The sequence below is a fragment of the Centrocercus urophasianus genome, unplaced genomic scaffold (assembly GCF_019232065.1).
Source record: "Centrocercus urophasianus isolate 14NV4802_14NV808 unplaced genomic scaffold, USGS_Curo_1.0 seq_20, whole genome shotgun sequence".
NCBI lineage: Eukaryota > Metazoa > Chordata > Aves > Galliformes > Phasianidae > Centrocercus > Centrocercus urophasianus.
The window spans coordinates 10,815,420-10,830,980 of NW_024884756.1; the positions used below are offsets into that span (position 1 = coordinate 10,815,420).

The window sequence follows — 15,561 nt, forward strand, 5'->3', positions numbered from 1 at the left end:
CCATTCCTGTGTTTTGTAGCATGGCAATTTTCAGCAAGGATTAGGAAGAAGAACAAAGAGCACTGCTCAGTTTCAGTTATTACACCAGTATGGCGTCTAGCCAGCTCACTGGGGACAACATAATGCTTATGTTGCAATACACGAGGAGTTAGCCCAGGTGGCAATTAGATTGACCAGCATTCAAGTAGATGCATCTTTCCTGTGTGCCAGAAATTTCCTTTAGATTAGATCAGCTCTGTACTTCCTTCAGTCTACCTCATCCCTGAAAAGCATGGTCCGGACACATTGATTTAAGAATTTTCTGTATTTTTTTTTCTCAGTATCATTTTCTAAGGATATTGTCTCTGGGATTGGTCTGCAATGAAGCTTTGACTGATGAGTTGTTATGTTCTGGCCTTCATGATTGTGGTGGATATTTAAACTGGAAGTCTTGGGTTCTCATTCTGATCTCATGTCAAGGAATTTAGGTCATGAATGTCAAAGTATAATACTGTGAGACAGCATTATCTTTTACAAGATGTTTGCTCTGAGAATTTTCTCATGAATGGTCATGGTGGGATAGCAAAAAAGCTGCTACTAGTCTAATGTCTGTTGATAACAAATTTGAAAGCGGTTATTCAGAAAGCCAGTGAAGCCATATGTTTTGTCCTAGGAAAGACTTGCCAAATGCCACGGCTCCCAGTGTGGCTTCTGCACCCCTGGAATGGTGATGTCCATGTATGCTTTACTGAGAAGCCATGTGAAACCTTCCATGGAACAGATAATTTCTGCTCTGGATGGTATGTCTCAGACAGTAAATTTTAAAAAGTAAGATGAGACAATAAATATTAACTGGGATAGCAAGTATGATTTGACACAAAAGCAGTAGATGATGTTTGAAAGTGTGTTTTGTTCTAACTACTGTAGTCTTAAGAACATCTTAAAATTCATTGAGTCCTGACTATGTATTTCTGAAAATCATTTAGAACTGTTTTTATAGTACTCCTACATCAGCAGCCTCAATATAATGCAATATTATTTCAGTGTTACAATCTATATAATCAAAGATAGATTCTTTTTTGTCTTTGGTGTAAGTACTTCACCTACCAATAACATAAAATCCCTATTAAAAATTTTAACAGCTGCAGGGAAGATAAAAGACATGACATTCTATGTCGACTCTTCAAATTTACTATAACAGATGAAGCAACTTGAATTCGCTTTCTATCCCAAGTTTGCTAACAATCCCACGGTTCCCAAAAATATTTGACCCCTCCCATTAAACAGTTTTAACTTCATGAAAGAAGCACCAGAAATTTCAGCAGAGATTTTCCTACTGCTTTTAACTGTATGTGAAAACGATGATACTGGCCAATGGCAGTAGATTTTTGATTGGATTATAAAACCCAAAGATTATAGTGATAGTAGTAGCAATAGTAGTAGAGTAATACTAGTATTACCTCTTGGGTGCTTTTTGTCATATATTTTTGACATATATTTATAAAAAGTATTTCATATTATTATTAGAAATGGTTTCTAAAACAAGGAATTTCAATCATATATCATAATCACTATTAAAGTAATATTTCTTATTTTTGCAGACATGGTTTTTCCCATTAGGGAGTTAGGGACATAATTTTCAACATTTCATATCTACAGATTTCAACCCACACCATTTCAAATTCTGTCAGTGCTTCCGAACATTATTACAATTTCTTATGTTTCATTATGTGCTTTATTTCAGGTAATTTATGCCGTTGCACAGGATACAGGCCAATTATAGACAGCTATGCATCTTTTGCTAAGGTGGGTCAATGTTTGTGAATGTGTTTGTTTTTTTGAGACCGTTGATGGGATCTGAAAAGTCTGAGACTTCCTGAAGAACCTGCCTGAAATCTAGCTTAATTTGGAAATCCTTTTTGGTTGAGCCTTTGGAAAATCTGACACTTTGTTTTCAAATGTGCTAAGTACTTGCAGTTGCTGCTGACTTTAACTTTTGCATGTACTCTTGCAATGAACTTAAGAATCCTTTACATCAGCTTCAACCAATTTGATCCAGATGCCGTTGAAACAATTGTGAGCTTTTTCCATTCACCTTATGAGTGAAGACATTCAGGTACCCAAAAGGAACTCACTCCTAGGGGCCCCAAGGTTCATGAGATCTCCTGGACGAACTTATCGTCTGAATGAATAAGTCTGCTTTAAAACAGGAAAAATCAAGGTGGTAATTTACAGATAAATTATAAAGTTGCTTTGTTGGTTTTATAGAACAGGATATGATTTCTTTAGGAGCAAACATGCTGCCAGCTGAGAGGAACTGGAAAATGTTGCTTGGATCAGGAAGAACTTGGGTGCTCATCTTCTGCAGGAGTTCGGGTAAGATACATTGAATGTTTTTTTTGTTTGTTTTCATTATCTCCTATTTGCATTACAAAATTTGGAGAACATGGATTATTTTTTCTGTCCTTGAATGTTTAACCCAGACTGAATTTCATGCTTTGGCTGTTGGGGAATAGTAGCATAAACATATTTGCATTTCTGCACTGTCAGAATGAAAATTACAGTGCAGAGTGGCATGACTTATTTAATGACTTTTTTTAGTGAGTGTGGATCTCACTATTGCACATTTAAGTCTACTGAGTTCTGTGGAGAAGAAAACTTTTGAAAAGAGACACTTTCCTTAAAAAAGCTGGTTTTAACATGAGGTTGGATGCCTGTAACAGAAGTTCTGCAACCATCAGCGTGGCTTGTTTGTGTGTTCTTGAGACACCAACTCTGAGGAAACAAACCTGTCCCTGTGTGATATTAGTTTGTGCTTCTGAAGATTTTCATAAACCTTATTATGTGTTAGTGTATGCAAGATCCTCAAGGAGGATGTGTCTTTTACATTCTACTGTAATTGATATATTGGAATTGCTTGAAAACAGCAAGAAAGAAGAAAAATATGTTGTTTTATTCTTACTCTATATATGGCACACTTTAAAAATCACCCATGATTCTTCTGGTAAAAATCCAAGGGATCAATAAAAGTACAGACAGGAACTCCAGTAGACTAAGGCAATTGTTTGTGTGCATATCAGAATTTGTTGTGTTTATCCACCTGCAAGAAGAGACGACAGCGCCCTAATATAACACTTCCTTGTTTCGCGATGGGAAGTTGGATTCCACAGATGTAATTATTCTGGCTGCAAAAATTTAAGGAACTGTAAAGCAACTCTCTAAAGTAAAATGTCATACGTATTTTGTCAGTGAAAAACCTTAGGCAAGCAGACTGTAACTGCATGTGTGTTTGTGCACCTAAATGTATTGTCTCTGCCTGTGTAAGTACTTAAATTGTTGGCCAGCTTCTGCCACAGTTGTTTGAAGCACAGATCTAGCAATGTGGTAGTTGCTGGTTATAGAACAGCACTTCTTTGTTTGTCCCTTACTTGGCTTTCACTGATTTCTATTCCTTTTGATTGCTTTCATTCAAATTAAATAGCTGTTGCTTAATTATTATGAAGGAAGATCTGGAATTTTTTGCCATTTGATCAGTGGAGTCAGTCAGGCTAAACTATGTCATTCAGAGGCAGGTCTTGTAGTTACTGTGATCATGATTTGTTCAGAGTGACAAGAGGTAATGACTGCATGGGGAAAGGATAAGACTAGCATATGTCAGTCTCTTCCTTTCCTTGATATGCTTGACAGCTGTTGCTTCCTAGTCTGACAAGAATTTTAATTCTGAAGATAAATCAACAAGGCAGAAAATCCTAAACAGTGCTGGGATTAGTCTCTTTCCATGTAAATTACTGAAAGCTCAGAGGATGCATAGCCTTATGAGTGGCCTCAGCAGAAAAGAGGTACGTGTATACAAGTAGAGAAAGATCTGTTTCTTCTGACGTGCTGCCAGCAATTCAGCTAGGTAGAGAGACTTTAGCAGAAAATCAGCTCAGGTTGACTGCTATATTGTTTGTTGTCATCTCAGACTCTGTCGTCTCATTCAAAGTCACAGTCTGTGAAAAGAACCTAGCTATAGCATCCAGCACTGCATTCTCCCACAGTTGATATTTCACCCATTCTTGTTGCATATTTGCTGTGACTGGTTTCAGGAAATACTGTAAGATCTTTTTCGACTCTTGATGTCATTTAAGCAAAGGCTTGAGAATGCTTATTCTGATAGTCTCCTGTCTTACAGTAGTTTGTGAACAGGTATAACTTAACATTAAAAATCAATTTGTCTATCTCAAATTTTTGAACGGGATTTAACCCGTAGAGTGTCAAAACTCAATGTCACATCGGCAAAAAATCTCATGTTTTGGCAAAGACTTTCAGCTTACTCTGAAAATATTCACTCACTGTTTTTACCCCAATTTCTTTGCAGATTCGCTCAGGTCTTTGCAACCCAGCAGAATTCCTACCTGTAGATCCAACACAAGAATTCATATTTCCTCCTGAACTAATGGTAGGAAGTACTCATCTTTTATTTTTGACTTTCATTGTAATGCAAGCATGACTGAGTTCCTGCAAAAACTGTAGTCATGATGACTCTATCCTCAGATAAACAGAAAAAACCCCACATTTTTTATCGGACATACTGAGGAATTTTTATCTGGATAATTTGTATGTAATCATTGTTCTAAATTATATTTTCAAGAAGGAAATGGTTTGCCTCTCCATAACAAAAATGTTGTTTCCAGTGTTTTCCTGAAACATCTCCTTACTGAGAACTGTTCAATTTCAGAGCTTTTTGTGATGCACAGCATTTTGTTGGAAAGTTCCCAGGTGAACTGCTCAGTCTTTTCAGTCTTGTCATTCTCTGTTGGATTTAAAGGTCTACAGGACCCACTGTTTCCTTCCAGCTGGCAAACCAAGGCTGGACTGATACATAAGAAAGGATGGAGAGGGAAAAGAGCATTTATGGCAGTGGTTATTAGAAAGGAAGGACAGATGGAAACTTGAAAGGAGAATGCGTAAAGTGCTGCATGGTCTGTGACAAGAGAAGAGAGCTGTGAAAATGATAGAATAGGGTGTTACCAGACCAGGTCAAGTAGAGTCCAAACAGGCAGGCTCAGGCTGATTTTTTGTTTAATCCTCATGTTTCAACAGCTTCTTGTGAAATTCCTTATTTGTACTCTTGTTGTAAATATTACTGTGTACTTCTCACTGCTGTTATGCAACTACCTCAGGGACTCGAAAGTTCATTTGTGTCCTGGGAAGCCAAGGCCTAATTCTTTGATTTGTTACAGTGTTACAGCATGTTATTTTACAGCAGTTAACTTTGTAAACACTTCAGTTTAAGAATACAAGTTCTGTTTATAAGGATTGTCTCTCAGTGCTGAACTTGCATACTAAGGTATAAGCTTCTTCATATTGTCCTGAAGTGGAAGGCAAATTTACCTTTCTGCTACTTGACTTGCCATTGTCAGACTCATGCTGTAAGAATGCAGGCATTAATGGATATTTTGCAACTCCTGTACTTGGATTAAGCATCTTTGCTAAATTGCTCTTAACTCAAAGGCTGTTCATTAAGAAAGGAGATACTGTCATCTGTTGTTCACATTGTGCTGCCAAGAGGAGTGATCTGTCTCTTCAAGCGATGTAAGGTCTACAGCGTGACCTAGAATGATAATGCTGAGTTTGTTCAAGTTCTCTTGAAGTCTGTTGCAAGCTCTCAGCCAATTTAAGTAGGTTAGCCATAAGCTCTATGTGAAATCAAGCCTACTTGATGAACTGGAGCCCTGGGCAATCTGATCTATTACCTGATTCAGTGGATGGCAACTCTGCCCTTGGCAGGGGTGTTGAAAATAGAAGATCTGCAAGGTCCTTTTCAACCCAAGCTGTTCTGTGGTTCTATAATATGCATTAAAAGCGTGGATACTGGAAAAAGCACATAAAACACAGCTGCAAAAATGTGGAGAGCAATAATAGTGACAGATTCTTCTCTGGCAAAGGAGTGCCTAACTGCTAATTATGACTGAGTCCACATGCTCCTATTTACATGTGTTTCAGGCAAGTGTATTACATAGAAAACCAGTTCATAATTGCAATTGTTCTTCCATTTGCCAACTGTTCTATGTGTTCGTTACTTTGTTTGCAAAAAAGATGTTTCTCAGTGGTCCCTTTTGAATATTTTGAAGGCATGATTCCACATGGTACTTGCTGAATATGGTGAGAGCGTACATGGCATTCTCAGTGGAATAAAGGGAATTAGCCTTGTAAGACAAGAGGTGCCTTAGCAACCCTTTAATTTATAAATAAATTAATTGGAAATACTGATCAACCAACCCAAGGAGACTGTATTTCCAAGTTTTTTCAGATAAATGAAGAAGTAACTGCTTTCATTTTAAAAAATTAATAAATTCTATATCATAGAAACTAATCAGGGTCTAGCAAGGCAAATAGAGACATCTGGCAGATGGTGATACAGTGATTCTCCCTGACTGACAGAATATGCTCCTTGTATTCTCTCACATATGCAGTGAGCTTTTGGCGTCCTGATTTCCTTCAAAATCAGATCACATTGCACTCTTATTTATTACATTGTATACAAAGGGAAACTTTCAGAGCAAGATGAAGGAAAACAGAAGACTAATCTGTTGCTAGTCTAGTGTCTCTTGCATAGTTGTCTAGTTGGCCTTTAGCAATAGCAGTTATAAAAACTCAGCATTGTACAGCACTATATAAGCACAAGATGAAGAACTCCATTTGTGTCTCATCATTTATCATGACAATGTCCTAGGTAGTAATAAAATTGCTTATATTGACATTTCTCAAAACTGACTAGTCTTTATCATTTCCACCACAGAGAATGGCTCAAGAACAGCAAAGAAAGACCCTTATTTTCTGCAGTAAGAGAACAACATGGATTTCTCCCTGCAGCCTGAAGGAGCTTCTGGAGCTGAAAGCCAAGTATCCAAAGGCACCTCTGGTTGTGGGTAACACCAGCTTAGGTATGGAATGGCAAAAGACCTTTTGACACAGGGATTTCTTTATCCAGTGGGCATGTAACTGAGCCCTCATTTTATCATCTGAGGATCCTGAAAGCATTCTCTCACCCTAGTGACTGTGCTTCTATACTTAGGCCATGGTCATTTTCTCTGATTTTTTACAGCATGTCAGAAACTAAGTACCACCATAACTGAGCACAGGGTCTGCACTAGCTTCTCCTAGTAACCTCAGAGCGAAAATTATGTGAATAAGGGAGGAATCGCTCAAGTCGAAGGGTCAAACATTTCCTATCTACATTGGCCTGAATGTAACAAAGGAAAAGAGCACAGTAACCCCATATGCCATCTAGGCAGTGGCTGGTTTCTGCGTACTATAGACAGGGTTGAGAGTTTGTAGGGTTGTTTTGTTTTTTGTTTGTTTGTTTGTTTTTGTTTTCTGGGTTTTTTTCTTTGTTTGTTTTGTTGCTTTTGTTTTGTTTTGTTTTGTTTTGAGGGAATAATCAACCAGGGGGCATTTCTCACTGTAAATAGAGACATAAGTCAATTCTCCGTTATAGTTGCACTACAAATTTAATTGTGGCATTTTTCTAATAATGTACCAGCTCATCTCTCCCTCCCAGCTTCTCCCCCACCATGATGTAATACTTCACATAACACCAGAATGGTAAATCTCTTCAGTCTAAAAAGTTTAAATTTCTTTATGTGAGGCTCTGGCAGCTACTGCAGAACAAATAGGACTTTACACAAAGCATGAGGTTTACAATAGAGACCATGGGGTAATCTAATTACTACATACATACACACACAATTTTGGGAATATACATATATATTAAAGGTGTTGCATTAGGGGAAAACAAGAGAAGCACAGAAATGTTGTTGCTCATATATAAAGGTGGAATTGTATACAGCTCTGAGGTGAGAGGTGAAATCTAATGTGATACAGGAAAGGGCCAGAAACCAGTTTAGAGGAACATGGAGCAAAAATCTGGAAAGAGCATATTGAACTTGGGACTTCAGACCAGCCTTCAAACTGATCTGAAAAGACTGTATGAGGAGTAAGCACAGTGGGGGTCAGATGAAGTGGACCAAGGAAAAGCAATAAAATGTGGCATTCAAGATACTACATAATAAAATTCAGAAGACTTTGCAACTACTTAGTTACAATGCTTTTGAGCTTTGCAGTCTCTGCATCAAAGAATATGTTCAACTTTTTCAACAGGTCTCTAACTACAGTATTATACTTTCCCTTACAGGCCTCAACAAAAATGACTGTGATGCCTATCATCCAATCATTCTCCATCCTTTGAGGATTCCAGAAATGCAAGTTGTGAGTATCACAGATGATGGTGAGTCTCCAAGTTACCTCTACTAATGGTACAATGATGGTACAGTGATGACTAAATTGAGTTTTGTATTTTGACACCAGAAGGAATAAGAACCATTGCCTCTTATTTCTGCTGAATGTTTTGGGTTTTTTTTTTCTTTCTTTGTTTTTGTTTCCTCCCCTGTCGCAGTCATTTTGCTAAGCCTTTTAGTCAATATGTCAGCTTATTTATGGTCTGGAGATGATGGGGCAATTCATGAGACTGTTCTGCAAAAGCGTATTTGTTCAAATCTCAAATTTCTGCAAACAGCAAACGTAGGGGAAGGCCCTATGTCAGCCTTATTTCTTTGTTTTAACCAGTCATTTACCTTTCAGTCACAGCCATTTGTCTGATAAAGTTTGCAGAACTTGAATTAGGCTAGGATTAGATTTTAAACATGATAGATTTGCAACCCAAAATAGCAGAGTATTTTCTTTAGAGTGGTTGGGCTTGATTCTCAGCTAGTAGAACGAATCATAGATGCACTGATGTGAAAAGAACTGAGTTAAGAGTCCAGTGCAGTAGGCACATCATGCTGCTGAATGAAGAAATTACATCTGTAGCAAAATATGAAATACAGCATCTTCTCCATGGGAAATCTTACTATTAAAATTAGAGGAATTAATCTGTTTAATAATGGCCTCTTTATCTCCTTATGTTCCCTGCAACTACTGAATTACAAAAACAACTCTGCATTTAAGCCCACTTCCATAGATTGTGGCTCCATTATTAATAAAAAGTTTTTCACAACACTTGAAGATTTCTGTGTACATCAGAGTTCAGTGAAGTACATGGTAGTGGCTTCTCTGATACCAGTGGAAATGTGATCAAGTGTTTGGGGCTCACTCTTGAAGGGTTCTAATAAATTTGTCATCATTCATCCTGATTAATCAACTAATGTTTATGTGTGTCTTTGGGGATACAGTGCATAAAAACATGATGTGCATTTATGTGTGCAAATACTGAATGTAATATTTTTCAGATATACGTATAGTAGTAAAATTTTCTGAATAAGCAAACAGTATTTGAAGTTCTTGTTGCTTAGAATATGTAATTTATCTTACTCTTATTTCTGTTTTACTGCTGACAAAAGCTGCCTACGATAGCAAGTCTTTAGAGGCCTTACAGGTATTGCATTTAGTGTGGAGTTATGATTTCACTATCTAAACTCATTTGGTTTCAGGGATAGTAATAGGAGCTGCCTGTTGCCTTGCCCAGCTCAGAGAGATTCTCCTGGAGACTATCCCAAAACTCCCAGAGGAGAAAACAAAAATCTACCAAGCTCTCTTGCAACAGCTGAGAACTCTAGCTGGAGAACAGATCAGGAGCATGGCGGTATGTATTCAGCTGTGATGGGAAATAAGTCAGCAATACAGACATGTTACGAAAATGATCAGGGGACTGGAGCACCTCCCCTATTAGGACAGGCTGAGGGAGCTGGGCTTGTTCAGCCTGGAGAAAAGAAGGCTGTGGGGCGACCTTATTGCAACCTTTCAGTACCTAAAGGGAGCCTACAAATAGGATGGAAATAAACTCTTTGAAAAGGTTGCTAACTGCAGGACAAGGGGAAATGGTTTTAAGTTGAGGGAGGGAAGATTTAGGTTGGATGTCAGGGGGAAGTTCTATGCAAAAAGAGTGCTGAGGTGCTGGAACAGGCTGCCCAGAGAGGTTGTGGATGCCCCATCCCTAGAAGTGTTCAAGGCCAGATTGGATGGGGCCCTGGGCAGCCTGGTCTAGTATTGAATGTGGAGGTTGGTGGCCCTGCATGTGGCAGGGGAGTTGGAGATTCATGATCTTTGAGGTCCCTTCCAACCCTGGTCATTCTGCTATTCTGTGACATATCTGTATGAATGTCACTTACATGGAGAAAAACTGGATGAATCTATGATAAGCTTCATAAAGCTAAGTATTTAATACCATCACAAAAGTTGTATGAAGTAATATGGAATAAATGGGAAGTTGTCAGCAGGGTCAAATATCTTGAGAGCTGTAAACGAAACTCTCTTGTTTTCCCTGCTGTCTGAGCAGAAAACAGAAAACAGTCTCTTTCTGAGCAGAGAAGTGAGATTATTTGGGAAGGTACTACACTCCTTGCAGCGAATCGTACTTTGGTTTGACTATGCACACATAGCAGTTTATATGTGAGGCATCTCTGATATTTTCCCTAATTAGGGAATTCCTTTAGCTTAATACCTTGCATTTATGCCTCTAATTAAGAAAATTGGCCATCGCTTAATTTATTGGGCAAAAAAGTAAACGTGGTCTTTCTCATGATGATGACACAGAACTTTCAAAGGGAACAATAAATTAACTCACCTTGAAAATTGCCAGTTAAGATTAAATAAAATAAAACAACAGGCCTGTTAAATGAATTAAATGTGTTTATGATGCAGATCTCTGTTACACATGAAAGAACAAGCCTAAAAATAACCTAATTGTTTAAGCCTAATAATAACCTAATTGTTTGTTCAAGTCTTTAGGAGGACACATTGTAAGCAGGGGATCAGCCTGGGACTTGAACCCAATCTTATCTGCTGGCAAATCTGTTCTCAACTTGGCATCAGATGGTAAGCTTTGAACTTCCTCCCAGGTATCTTTGCCGTATGGACAGAACAGTGTAAGAGAGAATGTAACTATAGGTCATTCATTTTCAAATGAAACATTACTGCACATCCCCCTAATGAATTAGATTGGTACTTTTGCTGAATGGAAGACAACATTGTCCTGGCTTTTGCCTCTCGTTATAACTATCAACAAATGTCTACCAGTAGAAGACTGTCTGTGGGTTTCACAAGACAAAAGGAAACACCTGTTGATTTCATGAAAGAAAAACAGTCAGGTGTGACAGGTCTCTGGATGCGCTGCTCCATTTATCAGACGGGTGTTTGCTTTTGTTGCTCGTGTCTTTCTTATTTTAAGAAAAAATGGTTCATTCTCATCATGTCTTAGCACCTTCAAGCTTCTGTTGAAATCACTGGTACTTGTGTGTGTGTGTGTGTGTGTGTGTGTGTAAATGTTTGAATAACACAGTAATCAAGCCTGAGCAAATTCCATCCTTGTCATATAAAATCTGTAGGTTCTTTGGAAAATCTTGGCAATTATTTATAGCTCTGTGCTAAACATGTGCAGAGCTCATTCTCATTGCAGCGCTTTAATTATTTAATGGTCTAAGAGTTTTTGAAAGAGAGCAGAAAGAGAATAGCTGTATTTAAACCCAAATTGCTGATTTTCTGATTATTATCATTATTATTAGCATTTGTAGGAGTTCAATTTTCCAGAAAATTTTCCAGAAAAAAACTTTATTTTTGATGGTGGACTACAGCATTCACATAGCGGAAAAAAAATGCACTTAACCTATATGATAAAGATTAAACTTTCCACTTGAAGGACTTTGAAAGTCTAAGGCCAGTTTCTGAGTGAAGGTAGCTGTATGCTTTAAGGCTATTGCAGCACTTTGGAGCTATTATTTTCTGCTGAAAACAATGCTCACTGAAAATGTCAGCACTTCTTTGAGCATCTTCATTTCATTTTCACAGCTGCATGTTTGCATAATTATTTTCACTCCAAATGAAAATAGTTCAACCTATATAGATGGTCTGGCCAAGTGTATGCTTTTGCACAGATTAAGTAAAATTTGGATGTTTTGTTCTTAATGCACATTCAATACATTTTTCTGTGACAGGTGGCAAGCGACAGATTTTTTTAAATGACCAGTTTCTTGCCGGCCATAAACATGCAGACATAGAGCCCAAGGAGGTTGTTGTTTCTGTTCTTATCCCATATTCTACAAAGGTAAAATCATTGATGTTCTCTCCGAATTGCTGTTTTGTGATGTCTCTTTGACTTATGGGTAAATAGAATCAGATAAAAGACCAGAATCATTGTATATTTCAGTCTAAATAATGGATGATAGAAGCATTCGGTGCAGCCATTAATTAAAGCAAAATCTTAATAATAAAACCCAAACTGCTGTGAGCAATGGTGTCAGCGCGTGGCTTTCGGAAGTTAGTGGAGGAGGAAATGATGTCATTGTTACTGTGTTCTTAGATTTCCCTCTAGTGGATGTGAGGAGAAGTATGAGACAAGCAGGAGACAGAACTCAAAGCGTATATTCTGTGATTGAAGTTAACGACAAAGTAACCACAGGAGTAGCTGCCAACCCTGACATCAGAGTAGCTGCCCATTGCAACACCACATAATAAACACATGTGGCCTCATGTTGGAAAAGTTCTGCAGCCCTTTAGAGGCTGCCAGCTATGGAAAAAAAAAAAATTCCACAAGCAGAAAACTGCAGTAAGATAATCTGTGAGCAGCAACAGTGCAGCAGTGTTTGTACTGCACAGAAACTTTGAGCTTCAGTAGTAATTAGAGAGACAAACAGGCTGGAGGAAAAAATGGAAGGGTTTAGTTCCCTCCACAGAGTAAAAGAGGGAAATCCCATCTGCATCAGTATATGAGAAATAAAGCAGCTGTGCAGCATATTCCTGACAGTAGCACTACTGGTGTACTCAAAAGCTCACTTCAAAGATGTGGAAAACTGTCTGTCAGCAGTCACATGGGCAACATGTGATATGCAGCAGCTTCAGCACACAAAATTAACCCCATTTCTGTGGGCTGTCTGCTTCTGACATTTGTTTTAATGCTGAAATGTCTCCTCCACTGATTCTGCTGAGATAACAAAAATGCATATGGAAACTTTTTTTTGCAAAACCTGTCAACAGAAAGTGAGAGAACAAAGGCTGAAGGAATCTGTCTGACAGTTCTCACTCTTGTTCCCGGCAGTTCCTAGTTTTGATTTTGTGTAGCTTGATGTGAATTATGCTTAAGTGAGTGAATTTAGATCCTGGTAAGGAGTTTTCCCATCTCTGATAAAACTCATTGTTGATCATACAATCCTGACTTTTACAATCAGACACGGTGAGAGAAACTAACCTGCTAACCTCTAGCAGGCTCAGTGGCTTTGAATTTGAAGGTTTTTTTCTGGGGCTAGAGAAAAAGGGCACTTTACATTTTCTTTACAAAGGGATCAGTTCTGTGCCTGATCATGAAAGAAGCTGCTATTATGTGTTTTTTAAAAATACTTTTAATCATCTCCAGAACTAAAGGAGATTTCTGACAACTGAAAGTGCTGTTGTTTTGAGTGCCTCCCTCTGTAAATGCCATTGTGGTAGCTAGAATAACACATAGAATCTCTGAGTGTAAAATCTTCGCAAGATCAGGTTATTTGGCACAGTAGGATTTCCATGTTCTGGAAGAGAAACCACTGTTTTGTAAGCTGAGATTTGATTTAAAGAACACACCATCCATACGTGAAGTGGCTTATACCAGGACGGCTTTTCCTGTACTCTGAAAAACTTTTGGCATGTTTTCTTACTTGCAGACAGTGTCAAATGCTGTCTTAGTATGTCTGCCTACGATTAGCTTAGTACTTCAAGAAGAATTTAAAGATTATCTGAAACAGTAATTCCAGCAGACATTTGTTAAAAGTAATATTTTCTTTGGACAACGATAATCAAAGTACAGGGAGTTGTAGATTTGCTTTATTTTAACAAGACCAATTTCTACCATTTATGGCATTTCTATTGTCTTTTATTCCATTAGGATGAGTTTATTTCAGCCTTCAGACAAGCTGACCGTCAGAAAAATGCTTTTTCCGTAGTGAATGCTGGATTGCGAGTCCTCTTCAGACCAGGCACAGACACAATTGTAGATATGAGTATTTTATATGGAGGCATTGGCTCAACCACACTCAGTGCAAGAAAATCTTGTGAGAAGCTCATTGGAAGGTAGTGGATGTCCTAATGCATTTATGGAAAAAGCAAGAAGTATGATGTGATGCATGGGGCCTGTTGGATTCTGTCATCATCAGATTCTCACAGTCTCTTTTAGTAGTCTTCCTTAGTATGCTATTATTTGATATATAACTTATGCTGTTTGCTTAATACTTCCCACATACTTCGCAATAGTTTCAGCTGTCTTAATAAAGTGTATGCTAACCTATTCTTCTACCAGACAGTGGAATGATCAGATGCTGAGTGAAGCTTGCAAACTGGTGCTGGAGGAAATTTCTCTTCCTCCATCAGCTTCAGGTGGAAAAGTAGAGTATAGAAGAACTCTGCTTGTCAGCTTCTTATTCAGATTTTACCTGGAAGTGTTACATGGCTTACATCAGATGGTAAGGACTGGACAAGAACTGCATATCTGCATAAGCAAGACAGGCTGCAAGACATTTCTGGTTTTCTAAATATTTGGAGATAGGAGAGGGGAGAGTAAAAGTGTTATGATCTATTTCAAAATATATTAGGGGAAAACCATTTTGTTTTGTTTTGTTTTTTTTAAATAAGGATCTGACAATACTACTCTGACATCATCTTCCTTTCAGTATCCCTTCAGGTATGCTGAACTCTCACAGGATAAGATGAGTGCTTTGGGAATGCTGCGAAGTGGTGTTCCCCAGGGTGTCCAAGTCTATCAGGTGAGGTTTGTTTGCAGCTGGGATTGCCACAAACTCTGTCTTAATGAATATTGTGCCCTTCTCAGTTTTTATTCCTAAGTCTCTGTTAATTGTACTATGAAGCTGCTGGAACAGTTGACCCTGTGGTAAACATTTTGTTTTACAGATTTTGTAGTCTATCAGGGCACAGATGTAATCCTGGTTCTCAAGGTGTTGTGCAGCATCAGGATATCCTGACAGCTGGAACAGGGGCAAAGCTTTCAACTCTGTGTGAGCTCAGCAGAGAATTTACATTGTTCAGTGGATGTCAGTAAATGAAATTTCAGTAAAAGGAATCACCTGCTGAAGTATCTCTCTGATTGTTCAAGCCTAAGACGTTTATTTGCAAAACTACAATATCAGGGGAAGAGGCAGCTAGGGAATAAAAACTTTGTTCAGAAAATATGAATTTAATTGGAAATTGGGAAAAAAAAAATCAAGGATTTTCACCCGTATCTTTGCTTTGTTGCAGAACTGAGAAATTTTAAAAACCAAGCATTAGCTGCTTAGTGTCAGTTTGCCAGAAAAGGCCTTAACTTCAGACTGTTCTTTTGTTTTTGTTCTTTTCAGACACTGACTTTTTTAAGGAGAAGAATCCTTTTCTGAGTAAAAGCAAACAAAACACAAATGTTGGAAGTTTTTCTCTGTCCCTGACCATAGTTATGTAACTTATCAGAAACTCAACAACTGAGAGCACCAAAGGTGTACTTTCATTAGGTGTGTCTGAAGTGTGCTCAACTCCAGGCTCTTTACAGTGTTAGAAGGATTTGATGGGGATTTAATTAGCAGAAACATGAAT

General features: G+C 38.1%; 1 protein-coding gene across 5 annotated transcripts in view; it reads left to right on the plus strand.

Annotated features, from left to right (window-relative positions):
* Nucleotides 1-15,561, plus strand: part of LOC122162291 (aldehyde oxidase 2-like) — a 49,809-nt gene that overhangs the window by 7,059 nt on the left and 27,189 nt on the right. For all 5 annotated transcript variants that reach the window (XM_042822490.1, XM_042822491.1, XM_042822492.1 and 2 more), the window contains 12 exons: nt 653-779; nt 1,724-1,785; nt 2,269-2,355; nt 4,340-4,420; nt 6,764-6,908; nt 8,159-8,251; nt 9,453-9,604; nt 10,743-10,836; nt 11,952-12,061; nt 13,871-14,055; nt 14,282-14,444; nt 14,652-14,744. In XM_042822490.1, the coding sequence (XP_042678424.1) occupies nt 653-779; nt 1,724-1,785; nt 2,269-2,355; nt 4,340-4,420; nt 6,764-6,908; nt 8,159-8,251; nt 9,453-9,604; nt 10,743-10,836; nt 11,952-12,061; nt 13,871-14,055; nt 14,282-14,444; nt 14,652-14,744 (1,392 nt within the window). The remainder of the gene's footprint in view (nt 1-652; nt 780-1,723; nt 1,786-2,268; nt 2,356-4,339; nt 4,421-6,763; nt 6,909-8,158; nt 8,252-9,452; nt 9,605-10,742; nt 10,837-11,951; nt 12,062-13,870; nt 14,056-14,281; nt 14,445-14,651; nt 14,745-15,561) is intronic.